This window comes from Chelon labrosus (genome assembly GCF_963514085.1).
Source record: "Chelon labrosus genome assembly, chromosome: 10".
Lineage (NCBI taxonomy): Eukaryota > Metazoa > Chordata > Actinopteri > Mugiliformes > Mugilidae > Chelon > Chelon labrosus.
Genome location: NC_140360.1, coordinates 5,594,313 through 5,622,268, shown reverse-complemented (window position 1 = coordinate 5,622,268; position 27,956 = coordinate 5,594,313). Strand labels below are relative to the sequence as shown.

At 43.6% G+C, this 27,956-nt stretch overlaps 1 protein-coding gene across 1 annotated transcript; it reads left to right on the top strand.

Moving 5' to 3' along the window:
* Positions 1-27,494, top strand: LOC311493974 (ephrin type-B receptor 2-like; the record flags this gene model as incomplete). Its single annotated transcript, XM_084552799.1, has 16 exons — positions 1-73; positions 13,798-13,862; positions 15,730-16,414; positions 19,988-20,143; positions 20,773-21,108; positions 21,217-21,341; positions 21,425-21,587; positions 22,233-22,341; positions 24,273-24,340; positions 24,495-24,617; positions 24,765-25,012; positions 25,480-25,695; positions 25,790-25,939; positions 26,246-26,439; positions 26,554-26,709; positions 27,386-27,494. 16 exons carry the CDS (start codon positions 1-3, stop codon positions 27,492-27,494), a joined length of 2,976 nt encoding a protein of 991 aa, XP_084408925.1.
* Positions 27,495-27,956: the final 462 nt, after the last annotated feature.

The window sequence follows — 27,956 nt, the reverse complement described above, 5'->3', positions numbered from 1 at the left end:
ATGCCTGGAATGACCACGACTATGGATATCTTGTGTTTCCTCTGGATGCTGCCGTCAGTATGGGCGCTCGAAGGTAAGACTGCGCTCTCAACTCTACTTTGGATGATGTGCGCGAAACCAGCGCAGACGGCGACCGCGGCGGAGCTCCATCATCCCGGGCTGGATGCGTTTAACCCGCGTGTTACTATATAGAGAGGCATCCCGGGGTAAACACCGAGGAGGGGATGTTCGGTTGTGGCTCCGTTAAAGCTCTCTGCAGGCCTGCTGCTGCAAAAAAACAAAAAACAAAACATGTTAGTAGGCTAGGCTGGAATTAATCCGCTTCCATGGCTTTTTACTTTGAATTTAACATCAGTGTCCTGCAGTCATGCTGTTATTATTACTATTATTACTATTCTTATAGTTATTGTAGTGTTCACAACATTGAACAATTATATGTTTCTGCAAATGTGCTTTGAATAAAGCCTGCAATACTTAAGAGATATAAAAAATATACATGTAATAAGAAACAATGCATATTGCATATATAACCTGCATATGCATACATAACACAGTCCTGAATGTCATAATCCTGCAAACAAACAAAAAACATATTACTTCTATTAAATATTATTTCACTTCCTTCTCTGCTATGTGCATGCTATATATATATTAGAATATATAATATATACAGTATATGCACATATCTATACTGTCCAAATTAATCTTACAGCATCTCTGCAGATAATATATGCACCAACACTGAAACTTGAACGCTGATACTTGATGGAAACATTCTTTATTTGGATATCATCCACTCATCAGTGCAAAAAAACAAAAAACAGAGCCAGCGCTGGGGTATCCTACCAGGGAGGCCTGGCTCACAGGAGCAAAGTATTTTTTCATGCATGCTCCCCATAAGTTTGCGATAGCTGATTAAAACGGTCGTTGTCAGACGGCTGCAGGTGTGCAATGCACGTGCCGGCCTCTGCTTGTGGGTCACATTTTGCGTGGAATTAGTTTGCTGTTGTTAATTTTTGTATTTAAATCCTTGAAACTGAATTCCAGCACGCCTAATTACTGTATCAGAGGCCACATTCCCTAAAGAGACCAGTTTATGTGTCAGGGCTAGTACGACAGCTGTATTATGTCATCACCATTGTCATTAGTGGTTACAGTTGCTGCAGGAGACGTTTTAAGTTCCAGCTCCACTCAGTGCTGAGCTCTAAATGCTAATTATTTAATCATTACCTGCCAGAGGAGCAGCAGTAGTAATACGCAGACCGTGAGCTAGCAGTCTAGTTTCAGAACGCAGAACGAAACGTGGACAAGAAAAAGCGCCTCAGGCCCTTTATCACCCTGTTTGGGTGTGCAACTTGTCGGCCATATCTAACATAGAACATCTCTGTGAGCACGAGTGAAAAACTGAGAGTGAAGAGCTGTAACATAAAATGAGAGATAAAACAGTGCCGGTAGAGCTTGGCCGATATATCTGTTCTTTATATATGTTTATTTGCCTTTTTTTCCCCCAATTTGACTTTAAAACTCTCAGCAAATTACTAAAACAAGGTTCTAATGTAGGCTGAAGAGAAGAAGAGCTGAGCAGCTTCTAACTGTCTTCCTCCCTAGAGATTCCTCGTGACTCGCTTTTGCTAACACTGTCATAAATATATGCAATAAAAGAAAAATGGTATGATTTGGCAACAGCTCCCTTTTTATTTATAACAACCGTGTTGCTGGAATGTTTTTTTGTATATTTTTGAATTTCCCGTTAAGGATGTTGTAGTTTTATAGTCCAGACCAATACTACCTTCAAACTTTACCTTCCAGTGTAGTCAGTGTTTTTTTTTTTTTCATGGCTGCAATTGGGTGCTTACACCGATCAGGCATAACATTATGACCGCCTTCCTAATATTGTGGAGGTCTCCCTTGTGCCTCCAAAACAGTTGTGACTCATCAGAGAATGGTGGTGTCTGGTAACAGGATGTTGTTAGTGGGGGGCCTTTGAGGGGAGGGGCCTCTGTGGATCATCCCACAGATACTTGATCAGTTTGGGATCTAGTGAATTTGGAGGCCAGGTCAACACCTTGTGCTGTTCTTCATGTTTTTTTTTAGTTGTTCCTAAAGTGTTTTTGTGTGTGTGTCTGTGTCAGGCTGCATCCTGCTGGGGATGGCTGCTGCCATCAAGGAGTGTCATTGCTATGGGGTGGGGGTGCCTGGTCTGGTCTAGGTGGGGGCTACATGTCTAAGTAACATCTACACCAATGAATGTCAGGTCCACAAGTTTCCCAGTAGAACATTGAATAGTCACAAGATGGTCAATGTTATTTACTTCTCCTGTCAGTGGTTTTAATGTTGTGGCTGATCGGTGTATATCATAACTGCTGATTATATTTCTTTACGTTGCTCTCCCTCTTGCAGCTTTAAATTTCTTTGGGAGGTGTTGGTGATATACAGGGGTGGAGGTTGACAACCAGTTCTGGTTCTGTTCAGTACTCTGGATCTCCTGTGGTAGCCCTTGATCCTTGGCTTCGTCTTTTAGGCTTTTGTTGTCATGTTTCTCCAACTTTACAGGTTATTGCACGGCTTTACCCGCTATCGATAAACGTATTTCAGGTCTCTTTGACAACAGCCATTTGACTTAGAAAACTACCTTCCAAGAGTGGAATTACCGTGTCCTTTTAAGTACAGTATATCTCAAAGAGCAGACTGACGATCAGTCAACCAGACATTATCCCTCCGCCTGGTGATGTAACAGCTAACTTATGGACACAGTTCATGTCTGTCGCCGTCTCACTGCTTAATGCCAGCCCTCTTGGACACATGTCCCAGGCCACCCAGGAGGAAATGGGTTCTTTACAACCACTTTTCCTGCTTCCACTCTCCATTTTACCTGGCAGGGAATGTTTGCATGAGTTGAGCAGAGATGTTAGCGTGTGGCCATCCAGCATAGTTATCGTTACTGACTCTCAGCTGGAGGTTGGTTGCACACACTGTGAGATGTCTCTTCAAGATGATTTGATAGTAATAATAATTTCCTTTACCGTATCTCATTTTGTCATGCATAATGTTTTGTTAAATTTATTTGTTGGTGTTTTATACGCTTTTATTGGATAGATATCAGTAGAGAGCAGTGGTGCATTGGACATACAGTGAGGACTATACACCAATCAGCCACAACATTAAAACCACTGGCAGGAGAAGTAAATAAGATTGGCCATCTTGTGACAATTCAATGTTCTGCTGGGAAACTTCTGGACCTGGCATTCATTGGTGTGGATGTTACTTGGACATGTAGCACCCACCTAGACCAGACCAGGCACCCCCACCCCATAGCAATGACACTCCTTGCTGGCATTTGTTGGTGGTTAAAAAAAACATTTCGACAGTTGTTATCACCACAAATACCTGAGATGATTCCATGATTTTAAGAAAAATAAAATAGCATAAATTGGTATCAAGATAGCATGAGGGTATGTTCCCAGGACAGAATGTCTAGACACAATTAGAAAAAAACTTGCAGCCAGAGTTGTGGCACGTTACTGGAGTCATTTCATGCACTAGCTGCTCCACAGTGGACGTACTCCGGCCATTAATGTGACTCTGCTGTGGCTCTCTGTCATGCTACCACACATTCTCATATCAAGTTCAAAATCCCAGCTTTGGAACTAGGCTAGTGTAGAACTGGGTCATGGGGCTGTTTTGATGCTGAATGTTTTGTGTCACTGCTCCCAGAGGCACCCTGTGCACTGTGCTGCTCTCAACACTGAATATTGATTGGTTTAGATAACTAGCTTCCACTGAGAGACGTCAGCACTGAGGCCAGGGTGGCTTCTCTCCAGAACAAATGAAAGTGACGTAAGAACTGATGACAAATGTAGCTGAATCAGTTCAAACAGCTGTTTTAAAGTCAAACTGACTCTCACTTTTAACGTACAGAAATATTTTTGTCAATATGTCACCTTTTGTGACATATTGTTGAAAGCAACTCAGCGGATATGAGGATGACAACTGAGAGCTAGCATCGCTAGGAGACAAGCTGTCAATAACATTTAATGTCTCTCCTGCACAATTTTTCGCACATGTCACATGTCTTAGTGTGGAGTCCGTGTTCTTACAACATTCCACAAGACCAAGACAATATACACCAATCAGGCATAACATTATGACCACATTCCTAATATTGTGCAGGCCTCCCTTGTGCCTCCAAAACAGTTGTGACTCATCAGAGAATGGACATGGGCCTTCTGAGGGTGTCCTGTGGTGTCTGGCAACAGAATGTCATTAGTGGGGGGGCCTTTGAGGGGAGGGGCCTCTGTGGATCATCCCACAGATACTTGATCAGTTTGGGATCTAGTGAATTTAGAGGCCAGGTCAACACCTTGTGCTGTTCTTCATGTTTTTGTTAGTTGTTGCTTTGTGTGTGTGTGCCTGTGTCAGGCTGCATCCTGCTGGGGATGGCTGCTGCCATCAAGGAGTGTCATTGTTATGGGGTGAGGGTGTCTGGTCTGGTCTAGGTGGGTGGTACATGTCTAAGTAACATCCACATGAATGAATGCCAGGTCAGAACACTGAATTGTCACAAGATGGTCAATGTCATTCACTACTCCTGTCAGTGGTCATAATGTTGTGTCTGATTGATGTAATTCTTAATGAGTTTTATAAATCACTTTCCAAGATCTGTTCATATGTGATTCTTGCCAAATAAAACACTTTCCTTGTAAGCTAAAGGACCCAAGAAATCATCCATCTCAGGACTGAACAACTACAGACCTGTCACCCTGACATCTTTGGTTATGAACCCCTGTGATATAAGCTCTGCACTGCTTTTCTACCTTTACACCTCCAATAACTGAGCTGTTCCACTCTAGACATTTGCAGGCAACACTATAGCCATGCAGTGGACATAGAAGGCACTGGAGTCTTGGTTAACTGTAGCATCCCTACAGTCAGAGTGGACAGGGACACCGAGGCAAGTGGGAAAAGAAAAGGTGGGGGGACTCGCAGTTTTTATAACCAACAGATGGTGAAACCCAAAGCATGTAATGGTGAAGACGACCATCTGCTGCCGGGACATGAAACTTTTAGCCGTCTTTGGGCATATTTAATGCCTAGGGAGTGTCTCACACGCCATAGCTGGCATCACCCACTCGACTGTCACGAGACTACAGACACAGCACACAGATGCCTTCTCGCTGGTCTCAGCAGACTTAAACCACGTAACAGGCTCTACCTCCCGTTCTTCTTTTAGAAACTCTAGGAACCACAAATAAGCTGACATTCTTAAAGCAAAGAGTTCTATTGGGGTAATACCTGTATGGTAATATAAGGTCTTTAAAACAGGATGAAACCTGTCCTTTAAGGGTTTTCTATGGAAATAGAAGGATTTGTAATCTTGTTCTGGGTTTTACAGGGAGTCAGTGAAGCATAGAGACATGTCTGTTGTCTTTGGCAATATGTACATTTCAACCAGGGCTGTTTCTGTACTGGGATGTTCTATAAAACCTGTCCGGACATCCTCAAACCATTCTTGGTTAAATGGTAGAAGTAGTAGTAGTGAGACAGTAGTTATTTATTTACGTAGACTTTATTGACCAAAAGGATAAATTCTTTTTCCCAAATTTTACATTCACTTTGCTCAGCAGTAATAAGCAGAGAAACCTGGTTACAGCACAGCAGTAAACTAAAGTTAGAGATATCAACCAACCTAGATGTGACGAAGAAATATACATGAGGTACAACGTAACATATGTAAGGTAGAAAACAACATACAAGGTCCAAAATAATATCGGTGTGGTCACATGATTGATTGGCAACAGCTTTTCTAAAATGTAAAGAAATAAAGATAGGGTTAGATATCAGTCTATATAGGCTGCATCCTGCTGGGGATGGCTGCTGCCATCAAGGAGTGTCATTGCTATGGGGTGAGGGTGCCTGGTCTGGTCTAGGTGGGTGCTACATGTCTAAGTAACATCCACATGAATGAATGCCAGGTCCAAAAGCTTCCCAGCAGAACACTGAACTGTCACAAGATGGTCAATGTTATTCACTTCTCCTGATCAGTGTAGCAGTAAAGTGGGAAAGACTGAAACTGTGGTCAGACTGGAGTGATACACAAAGCACACAGGTTGGGGGGAGAGGAGTCTTCAGAGGTGCACACTTTTGCGGCGGGCCTCTTAACAGGTTTATCTGCTCGTACTCTTAGTTGCAATAAACATTTTTTTTTCTCCAATACTTGGAGAGACCCATTAACACTCGAAAGAATTTGACACCTGTAAGTGGTTTAGGCTTCTGCATCAATTTGACGCAGCCATAGCTACGACGACAGTGCAGACCCTAGCGGCGTAGCTGATGTGCACCTCCCCCGAAATGTAACTGACCGCAAGAGCTGTGATTGGTCCGCTTGGTAGTAGCGTGTAACCGCTTTAGTATTTCTGGCTGCATCTCCGCAATTTTCAAATTGATTGTTTTGGATCAATATCGAGGAAAGGTTAACTGAGGAGGTTCAGAGATACAAACATTTGTACGACTTGTCTTTGGTGAAATTTCTGCAAAAGTTTCAGTCACCATTGTTGAAAGTGAAGCAGGAAGTAGAAACAAAAATCAACCCGATTAGCAAAAAAGACACTGCGCCGACTAGTGTTTGGGTGGAATTGTTACAGAGCGAGCCAGACTGACGAGTGCACAAGTATAAATGGCTTGCAACAGCTACGTAGGCTACGTACGTAGGCAGGTTACGGGGTCTATGTCCCGTACTACTCTAAATGAGCCTTTAAGTAGCCAAACCTCCAAATCCTTGAGCTGTGGGGGTAAAATCCTGCCTCACAGGCCCCCAACTGTTTGTGTAATTACATCAAGGCGGACAATTAAAATGATTAAATAAACCTCATATGATAAAGTGAGCAAATTTATCACCATCACATTATAGAACTGCTGTACTGTAATCTCAACGTGTCGGTGTCTCAGTTATGACTCATGCTGTACATCAGCGTTTGGGTTCCTTTTACGTTGGGGATAGTGCATCCAATGTTAAATGTATTTTAACGGTACCGTTCAGGTTATATTTAGGCTTAAGTTAAATAATACAGCAGGAGACTGTGTCTGAATACGAACGCCGGTGCTGAAAGCCACATGGCGGGCTGCGCTGTGACATAAAATAAAATGAATTTCACTGACGTATCCCTGTAGGATTAATTCAGCATGGCATACAGAGCGTGGGGCAGCCCACAAGGATTATGTGTGCTAGACTTACATGGCTCCCTCTCTCCTCCTCTTTGTCCTACTTTTCATTGAATCATGCAAAGAAAGGCCAAACAAGAGCGCACTCTCTCTCTCTCTCTCTATCTCTGTCCCTCTCTCTCTCTCAGTATATAAATATATACTGTAGGAATGCAGGGACAGATGGAGCCAGTGGGAAAGGCAGGGACATAGCAAGACAGAAAACAAACGAGGTGTACAGTGAGTGATGAGAATTCCTCACGCTGTATTCCATCTCTAAATAATTATAAGCGTTGAGTGCTCCATGTTGCACTTTAACAGGGTGTCGATGGCCTTGATGTTAAGTTGTTCCTTCGTGCCAAGCGATTTCGTAGCAGCATATTGTAGCCAGTCAGTTGTGTTGAAACTTTAGAGACTGAGGAGCTGCCATGACGAATATCTAGTCACGAAAGGAGGGCAATACATAATAATGCGCCCCTCCCTTACGAGCCCACACTGTCCCCATTTCCCTCCTCCAGCTCCCATCAGCAGCACCAGCCAAAGCCGTCCTTCCTGCATTTTTAAATGCACAACTGCGGCACCGCTCTTCATTATTAACCAACGTATTAATACGGCCTCTTGGTTATGGCACAGATTGGCAAATGGAGATAGCAAAGAGGTGCTGCACTAAAAAAAAAAAAAAAGAAAATGCTGAAGAGGTTTTCAACCAGTGAGCTTGCATAGATGTGGAGAGAAATGTTAAATATCACAAATTGCAGGTAACCATCCCCCCTTGGAGAACATTGTCCCTGCAGACACGCACGCCCTTTACCCACAATCCTGCAATCTGCATGCCAGACCCCCGCCAGGTCTGGGCTGAACAACTGGACTCCATCTTCCTGCAGTATGTGAGGCCTCATCCCAGTTCCACTCCAGTACTGGATCAAATGGCATTCCTGTAGTCCTGATGTCTGTGGTCATGGCATCCTGTATGAACATCATAGGGCCCTTGCTGGAGGCCTGGATTGTCCCCTTACTCTTACTCAGCAATGCAGTCATCTTCAGTGGGCAGTGCAGTTAGAGTGGGGCTGCACTACATCCTGCAATACTCCATAATAACCAGCGTCCCTTAGTCGATCGCAAACTTCCTGACACCCTGGGTACGGCACTGGTACCCCTTAAGGATGAGTCTCTCCCCTCTGCTCAATGTCCTTTATACGAATGAACTCAGGAGACACCTTTGTCAAACTCCTGAAATATTCAGACCAGGTATCGGCCTCATCCAATCTGGCAAAATGTGTCTCTATACAGGCAGTAGGACCATTACATCTCCAGCCACCATTGATTGTTCAATTGGACCTTGGGCATGGACCTTCTGAGGGTGTCCTGTGATGTCTGGCAACAGGATTTTGTTAGTTGGGGGCCATTGGGTCGTGTGAATTGAGGGGAGGGGCCTCTGTGGATCATCCCACAGATACTTGATCAGTTTGGGATCTAGTGAATTTGGAGGCCAGGTCAACACCTTGTGCTGTTCTTCATGTTTTTGTTAGTTGTTCCTTTTTGTTTGTGTGTCTGTGTCAGGCTGCATCCTGCTGGGGATGGCTGCTGCCATCAAGGAGTGTCATTGCTATGGGGTGGGGGTGCCTGGTCTGGTCTAGGTGGGTGCTCCATGTCTAAGTAACATCCACATGAACGAATGCCAGGTCCAAAAGTTTCCCAGCAGAACACTGTATTGTCTCAAGATGGACAATGTTATTGACCTCTCCTGCCAGTGGTTTTAATGTTGCGGCTGATCAGTGTACAGTGAGGTCTATATCATTTTGGACTCGTAGCAAGTTTTAGTTCAATGGGTAGAATGAATCCTGGGACATAATACCTTTAGGGACTCCAACCGTTTTATACAGCTCCCTATGGCTCAAACATAATCCGATAAACTAACGTCGAAAATTAAATATTAATCTTAGTTTCATTTGTCCTAAGAATGCTGCCTGGCCGTTTCAGATTTTTGTCAAAGTCTGTTGTGGTCTTTGTATTCTCGGCTCGGCTTTAGGATTAGGGTTTCTGTATTTGCTCTGGGGAAGTGTTCTCATTAGGCTAGAGCTGGACAGTGTTGTGGAAAAATCTTATCACTGAGTTTGTTTGTCAAATAAATTTGTCAGAGGAAAATGTCTTTGCAAGTTTTATTTACCGGCGGGGAGAAGATCTGTCACCATGCACACAGGCTGCAGGGTGAGTTTGTTCTCTCTACCCATGATGCAGAACATACAGCTTTAAAACATTTCTACATTAAGGGACGTTTCCTCCCATCCTGCTTTTCCAGGTGCAACTGTTCTCAGTTGACAATAGAGTTCCTGTTGAATCTGGATATAATTCACATATCCTGACAGGTTGGACAAAGTTATCCACACCCCTTACAGATCACATGACTTCCTGTTACACCCAGCAAACAAATTACATGTAACATTGGCTGTTTAGATCCATTTGTGTAAGTAGTTTCATCTAAGTTAGTGTACAATATTGAGAATGATTTCATGAGAATTTGAACACAAAAGTGTAAAATCTTCAACGTAAACGCACTGTAGCAGGACGTTTAGCTCACTACGTAGCCAGACTAGATCTCACAAACTCCGGCATGTACCAGTTTGATAACAAAGCTAGAAATCTACCACGCTCGGTAGGCCTCATGAATACATGTACGCTGGCAAACACCACTGAAGCAAAGCGAGTGAATGCCCCAGTGATTGTTATGCTGCCCCAGAGTTGAGGACAAGTCCCAAGGCTCACTGCAGAGGACCATGTCAGTGTCTGTGAGCTCGGTGCCCTGCTGACTCAGATCCACCGGGCCAAAGTAGGCGGCTGTCGTATTTGGACACCTCATGAGGTATATCATCAAAGGTAGATCCACCCCGTCCTCCCCTGGGATGGCAGGAGCAAAGGTTGTCTGCAAGTTCAAGGTACCTCTCCAAAAGCAGAGAAGCCGAGATGTGCCTGGCAGAAGGCAGTCAATTCAACATTTAACGGAACTTTATTGCAGAACAAAACTGCAGAACTGCTTTTTGCACAGTGAATTACTGGGATGAACATTCAATTACTGCACAAAAGAGCAGCAGAAAATTCTTGCACGCTGGGTTATTCCACACATAAGCTGCATTTTAGAAAATATGTATATGTGTGAGGTGAATATATGCTTTCACACTGTCATACACCTTCAACAGTCCTTGTATACTGTTGAAGCGGACCGAGTCGGCCTCTAGGGAATAAGCTCTGAGTCTGGCAGAGTTGCGGCAGCGTTTGCCAGGGAGGAAGGTTAAAGAGTCCACGGGCAGGGTGGGTGTCTGGTTTGTTCCTGTTAAATGGGAGTTTTTCCTTGTCGCTGTCGCCTCGGTACTTGCTCTGGGAGTTTGAGACGTTCTGAGACGTAGCATCTTGACATACTATAGAAATTGATAAATTAATTCACTTGAGTGGTCTCCCAGTGAGGGGAGGGGAGACGTGAGGCATACAGTGGCTGACAGGCTTTAGAGACACACTGATGGATGGATTCGAACCCGGGATCTTCTTGCTGTGAGGCATCAGTGCTAACCACCTCGCCACTTTAGAGACACCTAAGGCAAATAATTATTGTCGTATTTGTAATGTGCATGTTAACAGGAGATTGGAGAAAATAATTAGTGAATATTCACTTCTATTTCTATTTCTTTTAGATTTGTACATTATGCAAATCTTGTATATTTCTGCTAATTTAATTTAATTTAATTTAGTTTTTTATTGGATCATTAAAGTCTATATAAATCCAAGTCTAAGTTCAACAGGAGATTGGAGAAAATTATTATAATTATTATCAATAATCCTTCCTATGTGTATGGTGTATATGGACTTCAGTTTCTATTTATTGTAGATTTAATTTAATTTAATTTAATTTTAGATTATACTGGATTAAGTTCAACAGGAGATTTGAGAAAATTATTATCATTAATCCTTCCTCTGTATAAAGTGTATATTTACTTATATTTCTTGTAGATTTAATTTAATTTAATTTAATTTAATTTAATTTTTCTGGGATCAATAAAGTCTATATAAGTCCAAGTCTAAGTTATGTGAAATCACTGTGGGGTCCACAATACTATGACAAAACAGAAGTTACATCATTATTGACTTTGAGTCAAGACCAATAGAACCAATGAGAATAAATGAACAGGAGTCTGGTTCTGGACAGACTGTCCCAGAAAACAAATTTAGAAAAACATGAATCACTAGACTGACATTTATATCATAACATTTCAGTTATATAACTACTTTCTGTTTATTTTATTTTTTCATTTTTGTCAGATATAATTAGTTTCTTATTAAGGAAAGTGTACAACGCCACAGGCTGCATCAGCAGCGTAGCACAGACACACGTTCAGATCTTCAGCCTCCTCCGTCCCTCCTGGTCGTGGGTCAGTGCTCACGGACGTTTAGCAGCAGCTCTGACACCTGGCTCGCTGCTTCCTTCCAGCTTCTCATTAGCTGCAGCTGATACTAGCAGCTGGATTCTTGCATTTATGATACAAAGTCATGACTAATTGTCATGGTGCTACACACAGTTTGATTATCTTTGTTCTCTGACATGGATTCATGACAAATGTTTTGACTTGTGTGGTGTTTTCAGGTCTGATTATACTTATGCATGGTTTCCTCACTGTCCATAATTCAACAAATGGTAGGTTTGGGCATTAATAATAGATAAGAGATGATGAATTAGAACATTCACATACAACACAGCCTCATACACCGATCAGGCATAACATCATGACCACCTTCCTAATATTATGTAGGCCTCCCTTGTGCCTCCAAAACAGTTGTGACTCATCAGAGAATGGACATGGGCCTTCTGAGGGTGTCCTGAGGTGTCTGGCAACAAGATGTTGTTAGTGGGGGGGCTTTGAGGGGAGGGGCCTCTGTGGATCATCCCACAGATACTTGATCAGTTTGGGATCTATTGAATTTGGAGGTCAGGTCAACACCATGTGCTGCTCTTGTGTTTCTTTTGAGGTATTCCTAAAGCATGTGTATATATATACTTTGTATTTTGTATATATGGCTTAGCTTGAATGTTACTTTAATAATTTAACATATATGCTGTGAAGGCGCACTTCTGCTGCCAGACACCTCCAACGCCACAGCTAGTTATGCCGATGATGTGCCACACTACGGCCAACCTCTCTAACAGTACGCCGTGTGATTGCTGCGTTCACACCTGCTCATAGAACCGACCTGGGGGGGGGGGGGGGGGGGGACACTTCTGGTTTCTGATCAACAAAATAGGTGTGAAAGCACCCTAAGACGTCTTCAGCGGCGTCTTACGTCTGTGTGGATCTATCTTTTCTGCGGTTAGAGTCCCCTCCTGGCTCAGTCTCTGGGTAAAATGAGAGTAGTTTTGCAAACAGAGAGGAGTCCAGACCAGCTCTGCATTGTGACCTTCATTGAAGAATCACTAGCATTCATTCATTCATTCATTCATTCATTGTTCATTTTCCATTATCAGGTCGACAGTCTATCGCAGGGCTAACACAGAGAGACAGACAACCACTCAGTGGTGTAGTGGTTACCACTGATGCCTCACAGCAACAGGGTTCAGACCCACCGGTCGGCTGGGGGCCTTTCTGTGCTGGGTTTGCATGTTGTTGCATGTTAAGGTGCTTCCTCCCACAGTTCAAACACATGCTAGTTAGGTTAATTGGTGATTTTAAATGGGCCGTAGGTGTTGATATGAGCGTGAATACTTGTCTGAATTACTGACTATCAGCTGTCTAATTTTATGCAAGCCTCTCATTCAAGAAGAAAATCTTCATTTTTTATATTAATGGTTTATACTGTATTGATCCCCAACAGGAAATTATGTTCCTGCTGTTTGACCCACACGTTCACACAGTAGTGTGTATAGATGGAGCAGTGGGCTGCAGCCTCTCTAGGTAGAGGGGGTTGGGTGCTTGCTCAAGGCACCACGACCGTGGACACAGAGGGAGGTGAAGCTACACCTCTAACCACTACTCCCCACAAAAGACCTTGCGAGCCAGCCAGGAGTGGAAGCTAGAATCTTCTGATCCGTAGTCAGACGTGTTGTCCATTGCATCACTAGCCCTATATATTAATGTTAATAAATGTCTGAAGAATGACTGTCAATTAAGTGTTTCATCAACTCTTATTTACATCTCCATAAGATGCGCAGGGTGATCCTTGATGATGCCCATTGGGATAATAACAAAGACCTAATGTCAATGATTGTTTGTGCTTGCACGCTTTTATTGTGACAGGCTTTCCGTCTAAACCATTAAATGAAGAAACGCTGCAACACGCTCTCAGCATGATGTGAATAATTGAACGTGTGTTGGATACACACTCTTAGCAGCATGATATCACTTGACATGGTTTCTCCGTCCATGTCTCTGTCCTTCTCTCTCTTCTGTTTGTGTGTGTGGTGTGCTTGCCATGCCGCTGAACATGGGTAAAGTTAAAGTTCTGAGATGAATGACAATCAAGGATGACAGATTTGACGGCACAGTAGATAGAGGGACTGAATTTAATATTAGATAAAAGTGAGCTCTCTGAATATAATACTGTTGTTGTTGTCTTCTGCAGAAGTACTAATGGATTCAACAACAGCAACTGCAGAACTGGGCTGGACCATCTACCCATCACAAGGGGTGAGTTGAATAAACCATGTTAATAACACACATGCAGCATACACACCTAATTCAAATATTGAAATATAAAATTATAGGTACAGATGGTGCAGAACACGAAAAGACACTAAAATGGAGAGAACCAGCATTCAAAGTATTCAAAGTCAACAGAGCGCTCAGGAAGTTGTTGAAGTTGGACCTTGCTTTAACTTCTGTCCTGGGCTATTGGATTACAAGTGACCATCTTCAAGTACAGGTGTGAACAGGCCAGTTCTCAGTGATCCGATCTCAGTGATCTCTAGTCTGGGACTCATTTGACTGCCTTCCTTTGGTGGGGTGAACACACAATGCGTCCTGGGCCACATTAAGGACTGCCCACTCAGCAGCCTGAAGTGCTTGTGTCAGTGGGGTTTGGTCTCATTCATTTAGACACAGTTTTTATAAACCTGAAAGGAAAAAGCGCCGTATGTGAGGTTGATTCAATAGTAATGAAGGCCTTTTAAAACATCCTGTCTTTATAGCTGTTAACTGACTAAATGATACATAAATAAATGCATCTAATCTAATCTAGTGTGTGAGTCTGTCAATAAAAACAATTTGTAAAGGTTTTTTGTAATTCTTAATGTTGTCACGTTGATGTATAAGAAGTTAAATTGTGTATTTCCTCAATAATTCCCAATTCTCACTAAGTCTTTATTTGCCTTTATTACCAGAGACTTTTCTGTCTCTGCAGAACATTGGTGAAATTACGGTGCATACGGAAGCTTTCAGGGCTAGAGTTAATAATCTGCATCCAAAATAACTAACGTCAAGGTGAATTTAAATAAATAAGTTAACTTGTGTGCTTCCAGTGAGTGAGAAAGACTTCACAGCTTGTTCCAAAATATATATCATATAGTTTGTGGTTCTGATGGCCGCAGCTGGAAACTTATACAGACTAATGTTTGAAATAGCCCTAGGGTTAGGGTTAGGGTTAGAATTGGTCCCAAATATCGCAGGGCTAACAGAGGGAGAATCACCAATGAACCTAACGAGCATGTCTTTGGATGGTGGAAGGAAGCCGGAGTACCCAGATAGAATCCACGTAGACACAGGGAGAACATGCAAACTCCACACAGAAAGGCCCCAGTCGAACCCAGAACCTTCTTGCTGTGAGGCACCAGTTGTCACAGCAGTTGTTGTGCAGTAACATTTTGCATGGGACTCATTTCCCATGATTATTTCTGACATAATTAGATCATTAGCGCTGGTGCATCGAGCTATAAGCAGCATTTCACATCAGAGCTGCTCGAGGCAAACTTTATATTTAACGACGCCATACACATCCAGTCAGTTTCGCGTTTGTCAGTGTAGGCTCAGGGACGCAAGTTAAATGTGTTTAAGATGTCTCCATTTGTGAGCAATGAGCAATCTGTAACCAATGTCCCAGTTTGTTCTGGAGATACATGTGATGTTTTGAAAAATGTATGCGAACACGATCTATATCCTGACCACACGATTTTGTACAGTACAAACGTGAATAATACATGGAAGTTTGAATTACTCCGTGTGTAAATGACTCACATATCCACTGGATTCAGATTTGCCCGTGGATATGGACGTTTGGTCTAACACTTGCAGTTTCCTAACGAGTGACCTCCTGTGGGTCGTGCAAGTAATGATTTGTGGGAGGCGAAGTGGAATTTGCATTCTACTGTTTTTACACAAAGATGTTGTTTACTGACACACACTGAAGTGCACCTCTATATCAGTGAAACAGTGTGGGTTGATAAGTCAGCAGAAACAATATTTTCTACTGCTCTTTGGATGATTTGGATTAATGCAATGCATTTGTAGTTTTTGTGCATGGGTACTACTTCAATAATTTTCTTTCTTGACTTTCTGCCAGTGGGAAGAAGTTAGCGGCTATGACGAAAACATGAACACCATCCGGACATACCAGGTGTGCAACGTCTTCGATAACAGCCAGAATAACTGGATACGCACCAAATACATCCGGCGCCGTGGTGCTCAGCGCATCCACGTTCAGATGAAGTTCTCAGTGCGTGACTGTAGCTCCATACCCAATGTCCCTGGCTCCTGCAAGGAGACCTTCAACCTGTACTACTACGAGTCTGACTCGGACGTGGCCACCAAATCATCCCCGCCCTGGATGGAGAACCCCTGGGTGAAAGTGGACACCATAGCAGCTGATGAAAGCTTCTCTCAGGTTGATCTTGGCGGTCGCATAATGAAGATCAACAGTGAAGTCAGAAGCTTTGGACCCGTTTCGCGCAATGGGTTCTACCTCGCTTTCCAGGATTATGGCGCCTGCATGTCACTTATTGCCGTGCGGGTCTTCTACAGGAAATGTCCAGGCGTAATCATGAATGGCGCCGCCTTCCCTGAGACTCTGTCGGGAGCAGAGAGCACCTCTCTGGTGGCAGCCAGAGGAGTGTGCATTCCCAATGGGGAGGAAGTGGATGTACCCATCAAGCTGTACTGTAATGGAGAAGGGGAGTGGATGGTACCCATCGGACGGTGCATGTGCAAAGGAGGGTATGAGGCAGTGGAGAATGGTACAGTCTGCAGAGGTAAGGAGGCCTCCTCTACAACTGTTAATATGCACTAAGACACTGCTGCTAGATCTAGTGAGTTTGGAGGCTGTTCTTGTGTTTTTTTGAGTTGTTCCTAAAGCATTTTTGTGTGTGTGACTGTGTCAGGTTGCATCCTGAGTGTCATTGCTAAGGGGTGGGGGTGCCTGGTCTGGTCTAGGTGGGTGCTACATGTCTAAGTAACATCCACACCAGTGAATGCCAGGTCCGAAAGTTTCCCAGCAGAACATTGTATTGTCACAGGGATCCTTTGTCCAGAACCCGTGGATAACACCAAATAAAGGGGTTCCCATTTTTGTGATGTGTAACAGGCATTTAAACCGCTGTCTTCAGTTTTGTCTTCAGCAAGTAAAATGCTTGCTGAATGGTGGACACACACACAGTACATTTTTGGTTCATCTGTACCTTGAAGCATCATCTAATCAGCTTTGCTTCATTCGGCTGAATCTGTGCAGACAGTCCCTAGACATTTAAGGATTCATCCGACTGCTTTTTGCCTTCTGTCACGTCAATAAATTCTAGTGACAGATTACTACTGGAGGCCATGCATGGTAACGCATCACGCTGTCTGCACTGTGTTTTACGGACGATGTCATATGTGTAGCAGAAATTGCTCATTTAATTTGGAAGTGGGCTTCTTCACTGTTTCAAGTGCCCGCCGCACCCTTAAGAGACACATAGAAACAAGACTTTTTAATTATACTGTATGAGGGGACTTATTTACAAAGGCTAGAGAGAGCAGGGTATTAAATGAAGAATTATTAGGCGTAACACATGAAATGCTTGGTGATGGTGAAGGTGGATTAATTAGACATATTCTATTAAATTTCTGTAGGAATGCAATGAGAGGAAAAGTAATCAAACTTTTCTCAAAGATAAAAGTTTAGAAATTCAACATCTCTCTGGTCACAGGACAGCCTGGTCATGGTTACTGGCTGGATTCCTTCAGAGACACAGCTGTTGTACTGAACTGTTGTTGTGCAGCTCTCCTTGGGGACTTTTCTCCAAGATGCAACGACTGTCAAGCCAGATGAATCAACAGCAGCTCTCAGTGGTTCTGGCAATCAGCTCCAGCATTGATGGAGCAGGTTCAGACAGGACACGGCCTTGTTAGTTAAGGTTTGTATCAAGCAGTTGTTGGGAGGCGAACAGTTGATGTTGGCTCTTGGTCAGTTGTGTCTGATATCGGCTAAGACTTTGAATTGTTTTAATGTTAGTTTAAACTAGGGCCAGATTTGGAGCCTCTGGTGAGCTGGTTTTGGCCCATGAGCAATATGTTTGACACCCCTGCTGTAGTAAAATTCAAGTGCCAGTTATATGCCAGTCCCAGACAGAGGGAGATGTCTACTTCCATCTGTTAGATGTTCAGGTCTGACGTTATTATGCCTGAGGTGGAAGGTGAAGAAGAAAAGCTTTATTTCACATCATCTCAGAAAACAATCTGATTTGATGTTTGCTACATCATACGCCGTTTTAAACCTTCTTCATAACCTGGCTCTTTTTGAGAATTTTCTTTTTTGGCAGAGTATAATCCGGCCTTTCTGTTCTTGAGTTTCATGAATGGTTTGCACCTTGTGGTGAACCCTCTGTACTAGCTCTTGTGAAGTCTTCTCTTTATAGTAGACCTGGATAATGAAATGCCTGCCTCCTGGAGAGTGTTCTTCTCTTGGCTGGATGTTGTGAAGGCCTTTTATTTACCTTTGAAAGGATCCCACCATTGTCCACCGCTGATGTCATCCATGCTTTTTTTTTTTTTTTTTTTTGCAGAGCTTCATTATGTATTTGCAGCCTAAGGATAGCCCTGTTGAACCCATACTGTGTTTCCAAATGCAAAGGCTTCCAGGCTACCAAATATTTACAGTTTTCTAAATAATATTTAAACACTAAACGTAAAGTAAGTAGTTGTGCAGAAATCATGTCAAGGATAGTTAAAGGGGAACTACTGTTTTTTACAACCTGGGCCTTATTTCTGGCATAAAACATATAACTTTTGTGTCATTTCTAGTCAATCGGGAGATATTTAGATCTGCGTATATCCATATAGTGGGAGTGACTGGGGCACCGAAACACAGCCTCTAAATAACGAATGATCTGCCGCAAAACTCGTTCATTTCACCAATATTTTGTTATGATACGCTAGTGCTATTCCCCGTTGAGCTGTTAACATCTGGGGTTTGTAGGTCAGTCTACAGACCCCAGATGTCTTCTGACATAGATGATGTCATCTCTGAGTACCGCACGCTCCCGCGACAGTCGGCTTGTTTACCTGTAATTTGCTACTGCTAGTTTTTTGCAAGCTGAATATTTTTCTGATTTTGAGGTTGTGGACGAACCATAGCAGGAATAGCAGTAGTGTACGACAACAAAATATTGGAGTTTCGCAGCAGATAATGCGTTATTTAGAGGCTGCGTTTCGGTGCCCCAGTCACTCCCACTATATGGATATTCGCAGATCTAAATATCTCCCAACTGACAAGAAATGACACAAAAGTTATATGTTTTATACCAGAAATAAGGTTGTAAGGTTGTAAAAGACAGTAGTTCCCCTTAAATTATTTACTTTTGAACACGGCCAGCAAAGGGCAGCAAACCGAAAAAGAAAAAGAACTGAATCAAATTCATGGAACTATACAGTTAAACTCAGGGACTCATCGTTCCTGGAACCAAATTCCACCAGCTTTGCTGCATGGTCAGCCAACTGAATTCAAGTGACCTAGATTTGATGTCAGCAACCTTTGCCTTTAAAACATAGCCGCGTTTTTTCAAGATATTTTGTTTAGATTCGGATGGGTCCCCATCTGTTGCAGGACATCCTTGTTCTTTATGACTCTGGCTTTGTGTTTGCACTCATCCAGCTGCAGAATTAATTTCAGACATGAAGCGGCAGTTAAGTACATCAGATCAGATGAAGACACGCAGCAGAGAGAGAGTAATGTGAAGTAAATAAAGATACAGATACTAGAAACGGGCACAGCAGTCTTTTTATAAGCATATACTGTACTTCAACATCAAAATGTATTTTTACCAAATAACACTGACTTCAGTTATCAGTTTGGCAGATATATAATTAAAAATGCAATATATCACAGATCATTGCAGTAACCAAGCAATCAATCTGAGCTCTTTAGGGTTAGTATGTTCTGTTTTTTTCAGTGGTACCATCAGCATCACGGAAGATGCTCATAAAATAGTAATGCTTGCTACCCTCCTCCGATCCTTTATTTCTTGCCTGTGTATCCGAGCCTTTGTGCTCCACTTGTTCCAACATGTTTTCAGCCCTTGAGACAACAGAGGGGACAGCATGTCATTCCAGTGAGCTGACCTTTATGAGATGCAGACATCTGGGCTGTCATGACTAAACATATGCTTTGTGTGTAAACTGTTCAGAATGGAGCACAGAACATAAAGTATTCTAGGGTGATATATAAAACTGGGTGTTGATTTCTTTAGAACGTGTGTCATGTGCATTTTGTTTCTGTCTACACAAACCATTCCTTATATCTTTTCTCTGTTTATCTGTATCTCCCGCCCTCCTGTATAACCCCCTTTCAGCTTGCGCGTCAGGCTTCTTCAAGGCTGCACAGGGAGACCACAAATGTCTGCAGTGCCCCATCAACAGCCGAACCATCAGCGACGGGGCAACTAACTGCGTCTGTCGCAATGGCTACTATCGCACTGACTCGGACCCTCCACAGATGCCTTGCACCAGTACGTACACACACACACACACAGCTGTTATGGCAGCACATTCCTGGGTAGCAGTGTACTAGCTGCCAAAAGGCTTCAAGCTCTTAAAGTAAGCACTTAAGCATCTGGAACATTACAAAAACCCTGGGCGGGCATGGTCTAGTTGACTTACTGCTGTGGTTAATGCTGAAATCAATGATAATGCACTGTATTTAGACACCTATCTTCACTGGTGTCAGTGCTATACCAATCCACCTGTCAGTCTTGAATTACATCTTGCTCTTGTTGGGGCAGTGGCTCATGCATGACTTGGCCTGAAGATGAAAATCCACAGTTATCCCGCATAGAGCCTCAGAAGGTCTTAGCTTTCATCTGGCCCCTTCTCACAGGGCTGCAGACTGCCCCCATGGACACTGGAGGTCCTACTCTACTGGCAGCAGGACCACGTAATCCTACAAGAACAGATGCAGTACTTAGGCTTCCTTAAAGCAGATTAAACAACTATTAAAACCATGACTCTGGACTTGTGTGCTGAGGAGACAAATCCAGTCTTTCCTTGACACATGCTCCATCGTCGCAAGACGCTTAGCACCACAGACTCACTCACAAGCAGCAGCGGTATAATCGCATTCCCTCTCTCTTTCCTCCAGCGGTTCCATCAGCTCCACAAAATGTTATCTCCATGGTGAACGAGACCTCTCTGAGGCTCGAGTGGAGCCCGCCGCAGGAGGGCGGCGGACGGGAGGATGTCGTCTACAACATCATCTGTAAAAGCTGTGGCAACGGGCGCGGCGGCTGCACCCGCTGTGGAGACAACGTGGAGTTTGTCCCACGCCAGCTGGGACTGACCGACACCCGCGTCCACATCAGCGACCTCCTGGCCCACACTCAGTACACTTTTGAAATACAAGCCGTCAACGGGGTATCCGACCAGAGTCCTTACTCGCCGCAGTACGCGTCCGTCAACATCACCACCAACCAAGCTGGTGAGGCATGGTGTGATTCACCTGATTGACTCACTTCAACAGCAACTAAAACGTACTCTATATATGCTTTTCTAGTATGGACTACACTTCTCTTTGTTTTCTTTTCAGCACCTTCAGCCGTGTCCATCATCCACCAGGTCAACAGAACTCCTAACAGCATCACGTTGTCCTGGTCGCAGCCCGATCAGCCCAACGGTGTCATACTTGACTATGAACTGCAGTACTATGAGAAGGTACATCCAACGCCTCCCCAAGTGATGGCTCTCGTGACAGACAGCATTTGTCTGATTCATAATTTATGATGCATGTGTTTCAGAACCAGGCAGAGTGGAACTCGACGCTAACGAGAAGTCAGACAAACACAGCGGTCATACGAGGCTTAAGGTCTGGAACTATCTACGTCTTTCAGGTTCGGGCTCGGACTGTCGCCGGATTTGGGCGCTTTAGTGGGAAAATGTACTTCCAAACTATGACTGAAGGTAGGAATTATCAGTAGGGCGGTTAATCTTGTTACATACTCAACGAGAAGAGAGAAATTTGTTCTCCTTCCTAGGGCTGCAAGAACAAGAAAAAAAATACGTTCTGGTAATTTATACTTCACGAGAAACTCAAGTGCCGAACTCCGGGTAAGTCCTCATAGGCCCCTCCCACTGCAGCATAAGTCACAAGCGCTAAGCATTGTGGGAGATGCGGGAGACGAGAGGCACTTTTCTATTTTCCGTTGATCAGTCGCTTTGACGACCGTGTCCATCGGATCACGCCATTCATTCAGCATGCACCCACACAAGGTTTGCCGATCTCCACCCAGGAGAAATTAGCCGTCACGCTGCGAATATTAGCATCTGGGAGCTCACAGAGCGGCCACTCGCATGCCTGCTTTTCCACGTTAACCACACCCATGTCCAATTTCTGACCAGTCACAGAATAGTTGCTGGACACCACACGATAAAAATGTTCTGCCCGGTTGATGTGTCGAGAACAAGCCCTAGGAATGAGAACAAACTTCTTGCGTCTCGCAGAGTATGTAACAGCCCCTTACTTACTTACTAAGTGTCTTTGGACAACACATTTAAATCTGAGCTTTTAATGACACATTTCTCTGTTTTCTGTCTTTTTGCCTGTAGAGGAATATAACTCCAGTATCCAAGAGAAACTTCCACTCATCATTGGTTCATCCGCTGCAGGGCTGGTCTTTATAATTGCCATCGTTGTCATCATAATTGTCTGCAACAGGTGAGCCAGTAATGTTACACGGCATGAGACATTAATAACAATGACACGGTCAAACATTGTAGATTTTAGACACAATGATTCCCATGAGTCATCATCCAAATACGGAACTCATCATCTGCAATGAAAACTATAGCCAACTTCATCGTCCGTATCAAATAAATTCAGTGAAATAAATTATAATGTCAAATGATTTTGTGATGATGTTACTGTGCAGTTAATTAGATGTACAGTTTGTGCAGGGAGGTAAAAAATAGGAACCAAGGAAAAAAAGTATAAAGTATTTTGTATTTATTAGATTGAAGAGCCTTTTAATAATCTTTTAATAAATAGCTGTTAACTGACTAATAAATAAATCTAAAGAAGAATTATTTAACAGATGAAACCATGCAATATTAGTAGGGTATTTGCATTTCGGTCATTAAAAACTGTATTCATATACTTTGCTAATAAACTATGTGGATTAAGTTCCAATATTTCCTCAGTAGTAACCTTTATTTACCTTCAGTAGCGGAGATATTTCCCTTCCATTGCTGCAAACAGCCCAACAGTGGCACTACTTTTCATATGGATTCTTCCAGTATTCAAGTTTAAATCACAACTCAACGTGCAAGCTTCTTAAATAAGTAATGTCAAGGGGCCGAGATAAATAAATAATAGCCTTATGGATGTGCTCTCCGCGAGAGAGAGAGAGAGAGAGCTCACTTCTCATTATGATCTTAGAGTTTCATCCCACATTTTGTATCGCGTCACCAAACGATGTTCGTGGTTCTGAAACAGCGATAGCAATCAATTGTTTTGCGGCAGCGCTGAGTTTCAAGTTCTTCTGGGCTGCACCAAGTCAACACATGGTCCCTTTTCCACATGTAGCTGAACTCCCCCCAGAAATTAGTCCGGTGAAGGTGGTGTCTTCTGCAAACTTCAGGAGCTCAACAGACTGGTGACAGGGTGTGCAGGTGTCCTAGAGGAAGTGGAAGAGAATGATTGCAGCCTTGAGAGGAACTGGTGCTGAAAGTCTGGGAGTCAGAGATATTTTTCCCGGTCTCACATGCTGCACGTATCACACAGGAAGTCTGACTATCAATCACCTGCAGGCGGAGTGAGGCAGACTCATCTCACAGAGCTTGTCCTGCAGCAGAGCCAGGATGATAGTTGGATAGAAGTCCAGGTTGTCCTGGATTATACGTTTACTGCAATGTCTACAAACCTGTTGGCTCTGCAGGCAAACTGCAGCTGGTCCAGGACAGAGTTGATGTTGGCACTGAGTTGGGACAGAACAAGGCACTCAAATGACTGTAGGTCGGCACAACAGGTGTAGATGTCGTGTCCTTTGTTTTTTTTTGAGCATCAGGGAAATGGCTTGAATGCTTAAAACGGCTGATGAGCACAGTGTAGCCAGGGTGCTCTGTGGCGGCTCTGTCACTTTAAGAATCTTGTAATATCCAGACTCCAGGATGGAGCTGTACCACTCTGCTATGGTGGGGGAGGTGGAATTGGGGGATGGTGACAGTACTGTTATACAATTGTCTTCCAAGTCTACAGTAAAACTCAGTTGTCCGTTGGTCAAGTTGCCTTTAGACTTGGTCAACACCTTGTGCTGTTCTTTCATTTGTTCCTAAAGTGTGTATGTGCCTGTGTCAGGCTGCATCCTGCTGGGGATGGCTGCTGCCATCAAGGAGTGTCATTGCTATGGGGTGGGGGTGCCTGATCTGGTCTAGGTGGGTGCTACATGTCTAAGTGACATCCACATCATGAATGAATGCCAGGTCAAAAAGTTTCCCAGCAGAAGACTGAACACAAGGTGGTCAATGTTATTTACTTCTCCTGTCAGTGGTCATAATGTTGTGGCTGATCAGTGTATAGTTATTACTGAATGATTAGAAGAGGCTGTATCAGCTGATTAAGCTTCAAGACCTTTGTGTGTCTGTTCACAGCCGGAGAAGTTCAGACAGACCTGAATCGGAGTACACCGACAAACTCCAACATTACACCAGTGGTCACAGTAAGTATCTCTTCTCTTAACCACGTTATTCTGTTATTGTTACATGGACTGACATTAACCGTTTTTATATTTGGAGTATAATTTTGTTCTGTGTTTCAGTTGTTGCATGTATAGCTGTTGCTGTTTTTTTTTTCTTTCTTTCTTTCTGTTGAAGTGTCACCTGGAATGAAGATCTACATTGACCCCTTCACGTACGAAGACCCCAACGAGGCGGTCAGGGAGTTTGCCAAGGAAATAGACATTTCCTGCGTCAAGATCGAGCAAGTGATCGGTGCAGGTAAAGCAGAGCGTTGCATAAAACAGAAACATGTGTCATTCCTGTTGAGATTGTCCACAGAAAACTGTCCACAGATTTCGTGCTGGCTTTTCGATTTGTTTAAAATGTAACTCACCCTTCCACTGACTGCTTCTGCCTCCCTGTCAGGTGAATTCGGGGAGGTGTGCAGCGGAAACCTGAGGCAGCCCGGGAAGAGGGAGATACTGGTGGCTATTAAAACACTGAAGGCAGGCTACACTGAACGCCAGAGGCGAGACTTCCTGAGTGAGGCTTCCATCATGGGCCAGTTCGACCACCCCAACATTATCCATCTGGAGGGGGTAGTCACCAAGAGCAGCCCGGTGATGATCATCACGGAATTCATGGAGAATGGATCCCTCGACTCCTTTCTCAGGGTAAAGGAGACACAGTCAACACTGACAAATTCCCCTTATAGCCATTGATCACCTACCATCTACTTCTGGTTCAAGTAATCAGGGTCTGGTCTAGGTGGGTGCTGCATGTCTAAGAAACATCCACACCAATGAATCCCATGTCCAAAAGTTTCCCAGCAGAACACTGAACTGTCACAAGATGGCCTGATTGATGTATAAGCTAATCGGGCACCTGCAAGGTGGCCTTAGTCATGTGGCGTCAGACCAACCAATCACATACCTTCACATACATATATGGCAGTCAGGAAACACCTACAAATGTGGGTTGGATATATTATCACGTGGTTTCCAGCCTATCATTGGACCAGAACGCCAAAAGTAAAGAATGCCCAGTAGAGATCAATGGTAAAAAAGACATATTGTGTGTCATATTGGGAGATGTTGAGAAGATTTATTCTAACTGGATGTTTTTTTTTCTTTCTTAATAGCAAAATGATGGGCAGTTCACTGTGATCCAGCTGGTGGGAATGCTGCGAGGCATAGCAGCGGGAATGAAGTACCTGTGCGACATGAACTATGTCCACCGAGACCTGGCAGCTAGAAACATCCTGGTCAACAGCAACCTGGTGTGCAAAGTGTCAGATTTTGGTCTGTCACGCTTCCTCGAAGACGACACCTCGGACCCCACCTACACCAGCGCTCTGGTGAGTCTTAATCATAGACTGCATAGGCTAGGAAATAAAAGACAAGCTGTAATATAATGAAAACGCCTCTTTGCCTTTTTTCTCTTGCTCCTAGGGAGGGAAGATTCCCATCCGATGGACGGCTCCAGAGGCCATTCAGTACAGGAAGTTCACCTCCTCCAGTGATTGCTGGAGCTATGGGATTGTTATGTGGGAGGTGATGTCATATGGAGAGAGGCCTTACTGGGACATGAGTAATCAAGATGTGAGTAAGACTTCATCAGACAGCCTGTAGTTATATAAAACACACAGAAGAAAGCTGGTCAGACTTAAGCTCGTTACGTGCTCCATGAGAAGCGAGACATTTTTTCTCGCTCCTAGGGCTGTGAGAACAAGAACAAGGTTCGTTCTGGCCAGGTCATTTCTACTTCAAAGACGAGATATTTAATGATCAAACTGAGTAACTGTATTGTTTTTTTTTGCAAGTATTCACTCATTTTGAATTTGAGCCACTTCCGTTGTGCCTATTTCTGTTCACGTTCTCAGACGCTCCACGTTATTTCTTTTATAGGTAATTAACGCCATAGAGCAGGACTACAGGTTGCCGCCTCCCATGGATTGTCCCAGTGCACTACACCAGCTGATGCTCGACTGCTGGCAGAAAGACCGTAACAACCGGCCCAAATTCACCATGATTGTCAGCAGTCTGGATAAGATGATCCGCAACCCCAGCAGCCTCAAGGCCATGACTCCTCTATCGTCGAGGTATGAACTAAGGACCTCTTTACGTTCCACTGTGGCTGAACCACGTCCCTTTAAAAAAAATTAAAAGAAATAAAATCTCACAAGCTCTTATTTTGTCTTCTTTCTATCCACCAGTGTTCACTTACCTCTGCTGGACCGGAGCACTCCGGACTTCTCCTCTTTCAGCACAGTGGATGAGTGGCTGGACGCCATAAAGATGGGCCAGTACAAGGAGAATTTCACCAATGAAGGCTTCACCAGCTTCGATGTAGTGTCTGAAATGACTATGGAGTACGTTAGATACTTTAGATTTTTTCCATATTGTAAAGAGCCTGGAGTCGTATTGCATTCGTGATATCTATCAAACTCTATATAATTAAACTGATACCACACAGTAAACTACAAACGAAACATCATGTTCAGTCTTATTTAAATAAAATCCTCCAGATTTGATTGGATCAGACACCTAAAGAGTGACACAGCACATTAAAGGAGGCCACACCTTACCTTCATTGGGGACCACTACCCTCCAGGTCAAGGACAGCTTCATTTCACATACTGGAAGAGAAAAAAGACAGATTTTAATCTTAAGAAACTGAATAATAAAATGTTTGGGCACATTTTTGACAGACAGTATATCAGACAGTATAACGAATGTTATAGAATGTTATGTTCAAACACCAACTACCATTTAATTATCGAATTACGACCAACCTAAATCATGAAGTCAATATTTTTCCCAAGAAACATGCAAATGAACAGTTTTGCTAGTTAGGTGTAGAGTTAGGGTAGCATGTAAGTAGCCTTACAGACACGACAATATGCAGAAAAGCTCCATGTGCTAATATAATATTATAAAACACACATTCATTGCCAGGAAACTTCAGCACCAGGACAAAGCAAGTCTTGAAGAATGTTAAATGTCATTTTGTATACTGGGTATAACAGACAAATTGGTTCTCTGCAGGGACATCCTTCGGGTGGGAGTGACGCTGGCCGGCCACCAGAAGAAGATCCGAAACAGCATCCAGTCCATGAGGGCCCAGATGAACCAGATCACCTCGGTGGAGGTGTGATCCCACAGATCAGCAGCAGCAGCACACAGACCCTGTTCACTGTAGGAAGCTCAGCCGCCACCGACCCTCCGTCCTCCTTGAACCTCTGAGAAGGGCTGATGACTCGCGAGCACGCACACACACAGTGACTTCAAGTTCCCTCCCTCCAAAACGTCCCCCAGAGGGTTAAATCAGCCTGCAGCACAGCACAAGTGTTGGTAGTTTTCTCGAAGCTACTGTATGTTCAGGTAGCAGCCATGCTCCGTGGCTTGATGTTATGGTTGACCACGGGCCACCGGAACGCCGTCTTCAGACTGCTCAGTTCGTGTTTACTTTAAATGACATAACTCAGCAACTGGCTCCACTACCACCGCGTTAAATCATTCAGTAAGAAATACATTTTTAAAGCTGGCCTCGTTCTTTGAATTTCGTGTAGAGGAATCACTGTCACAGCAGTGCAAATTCATAAAATGAAAAATAGCA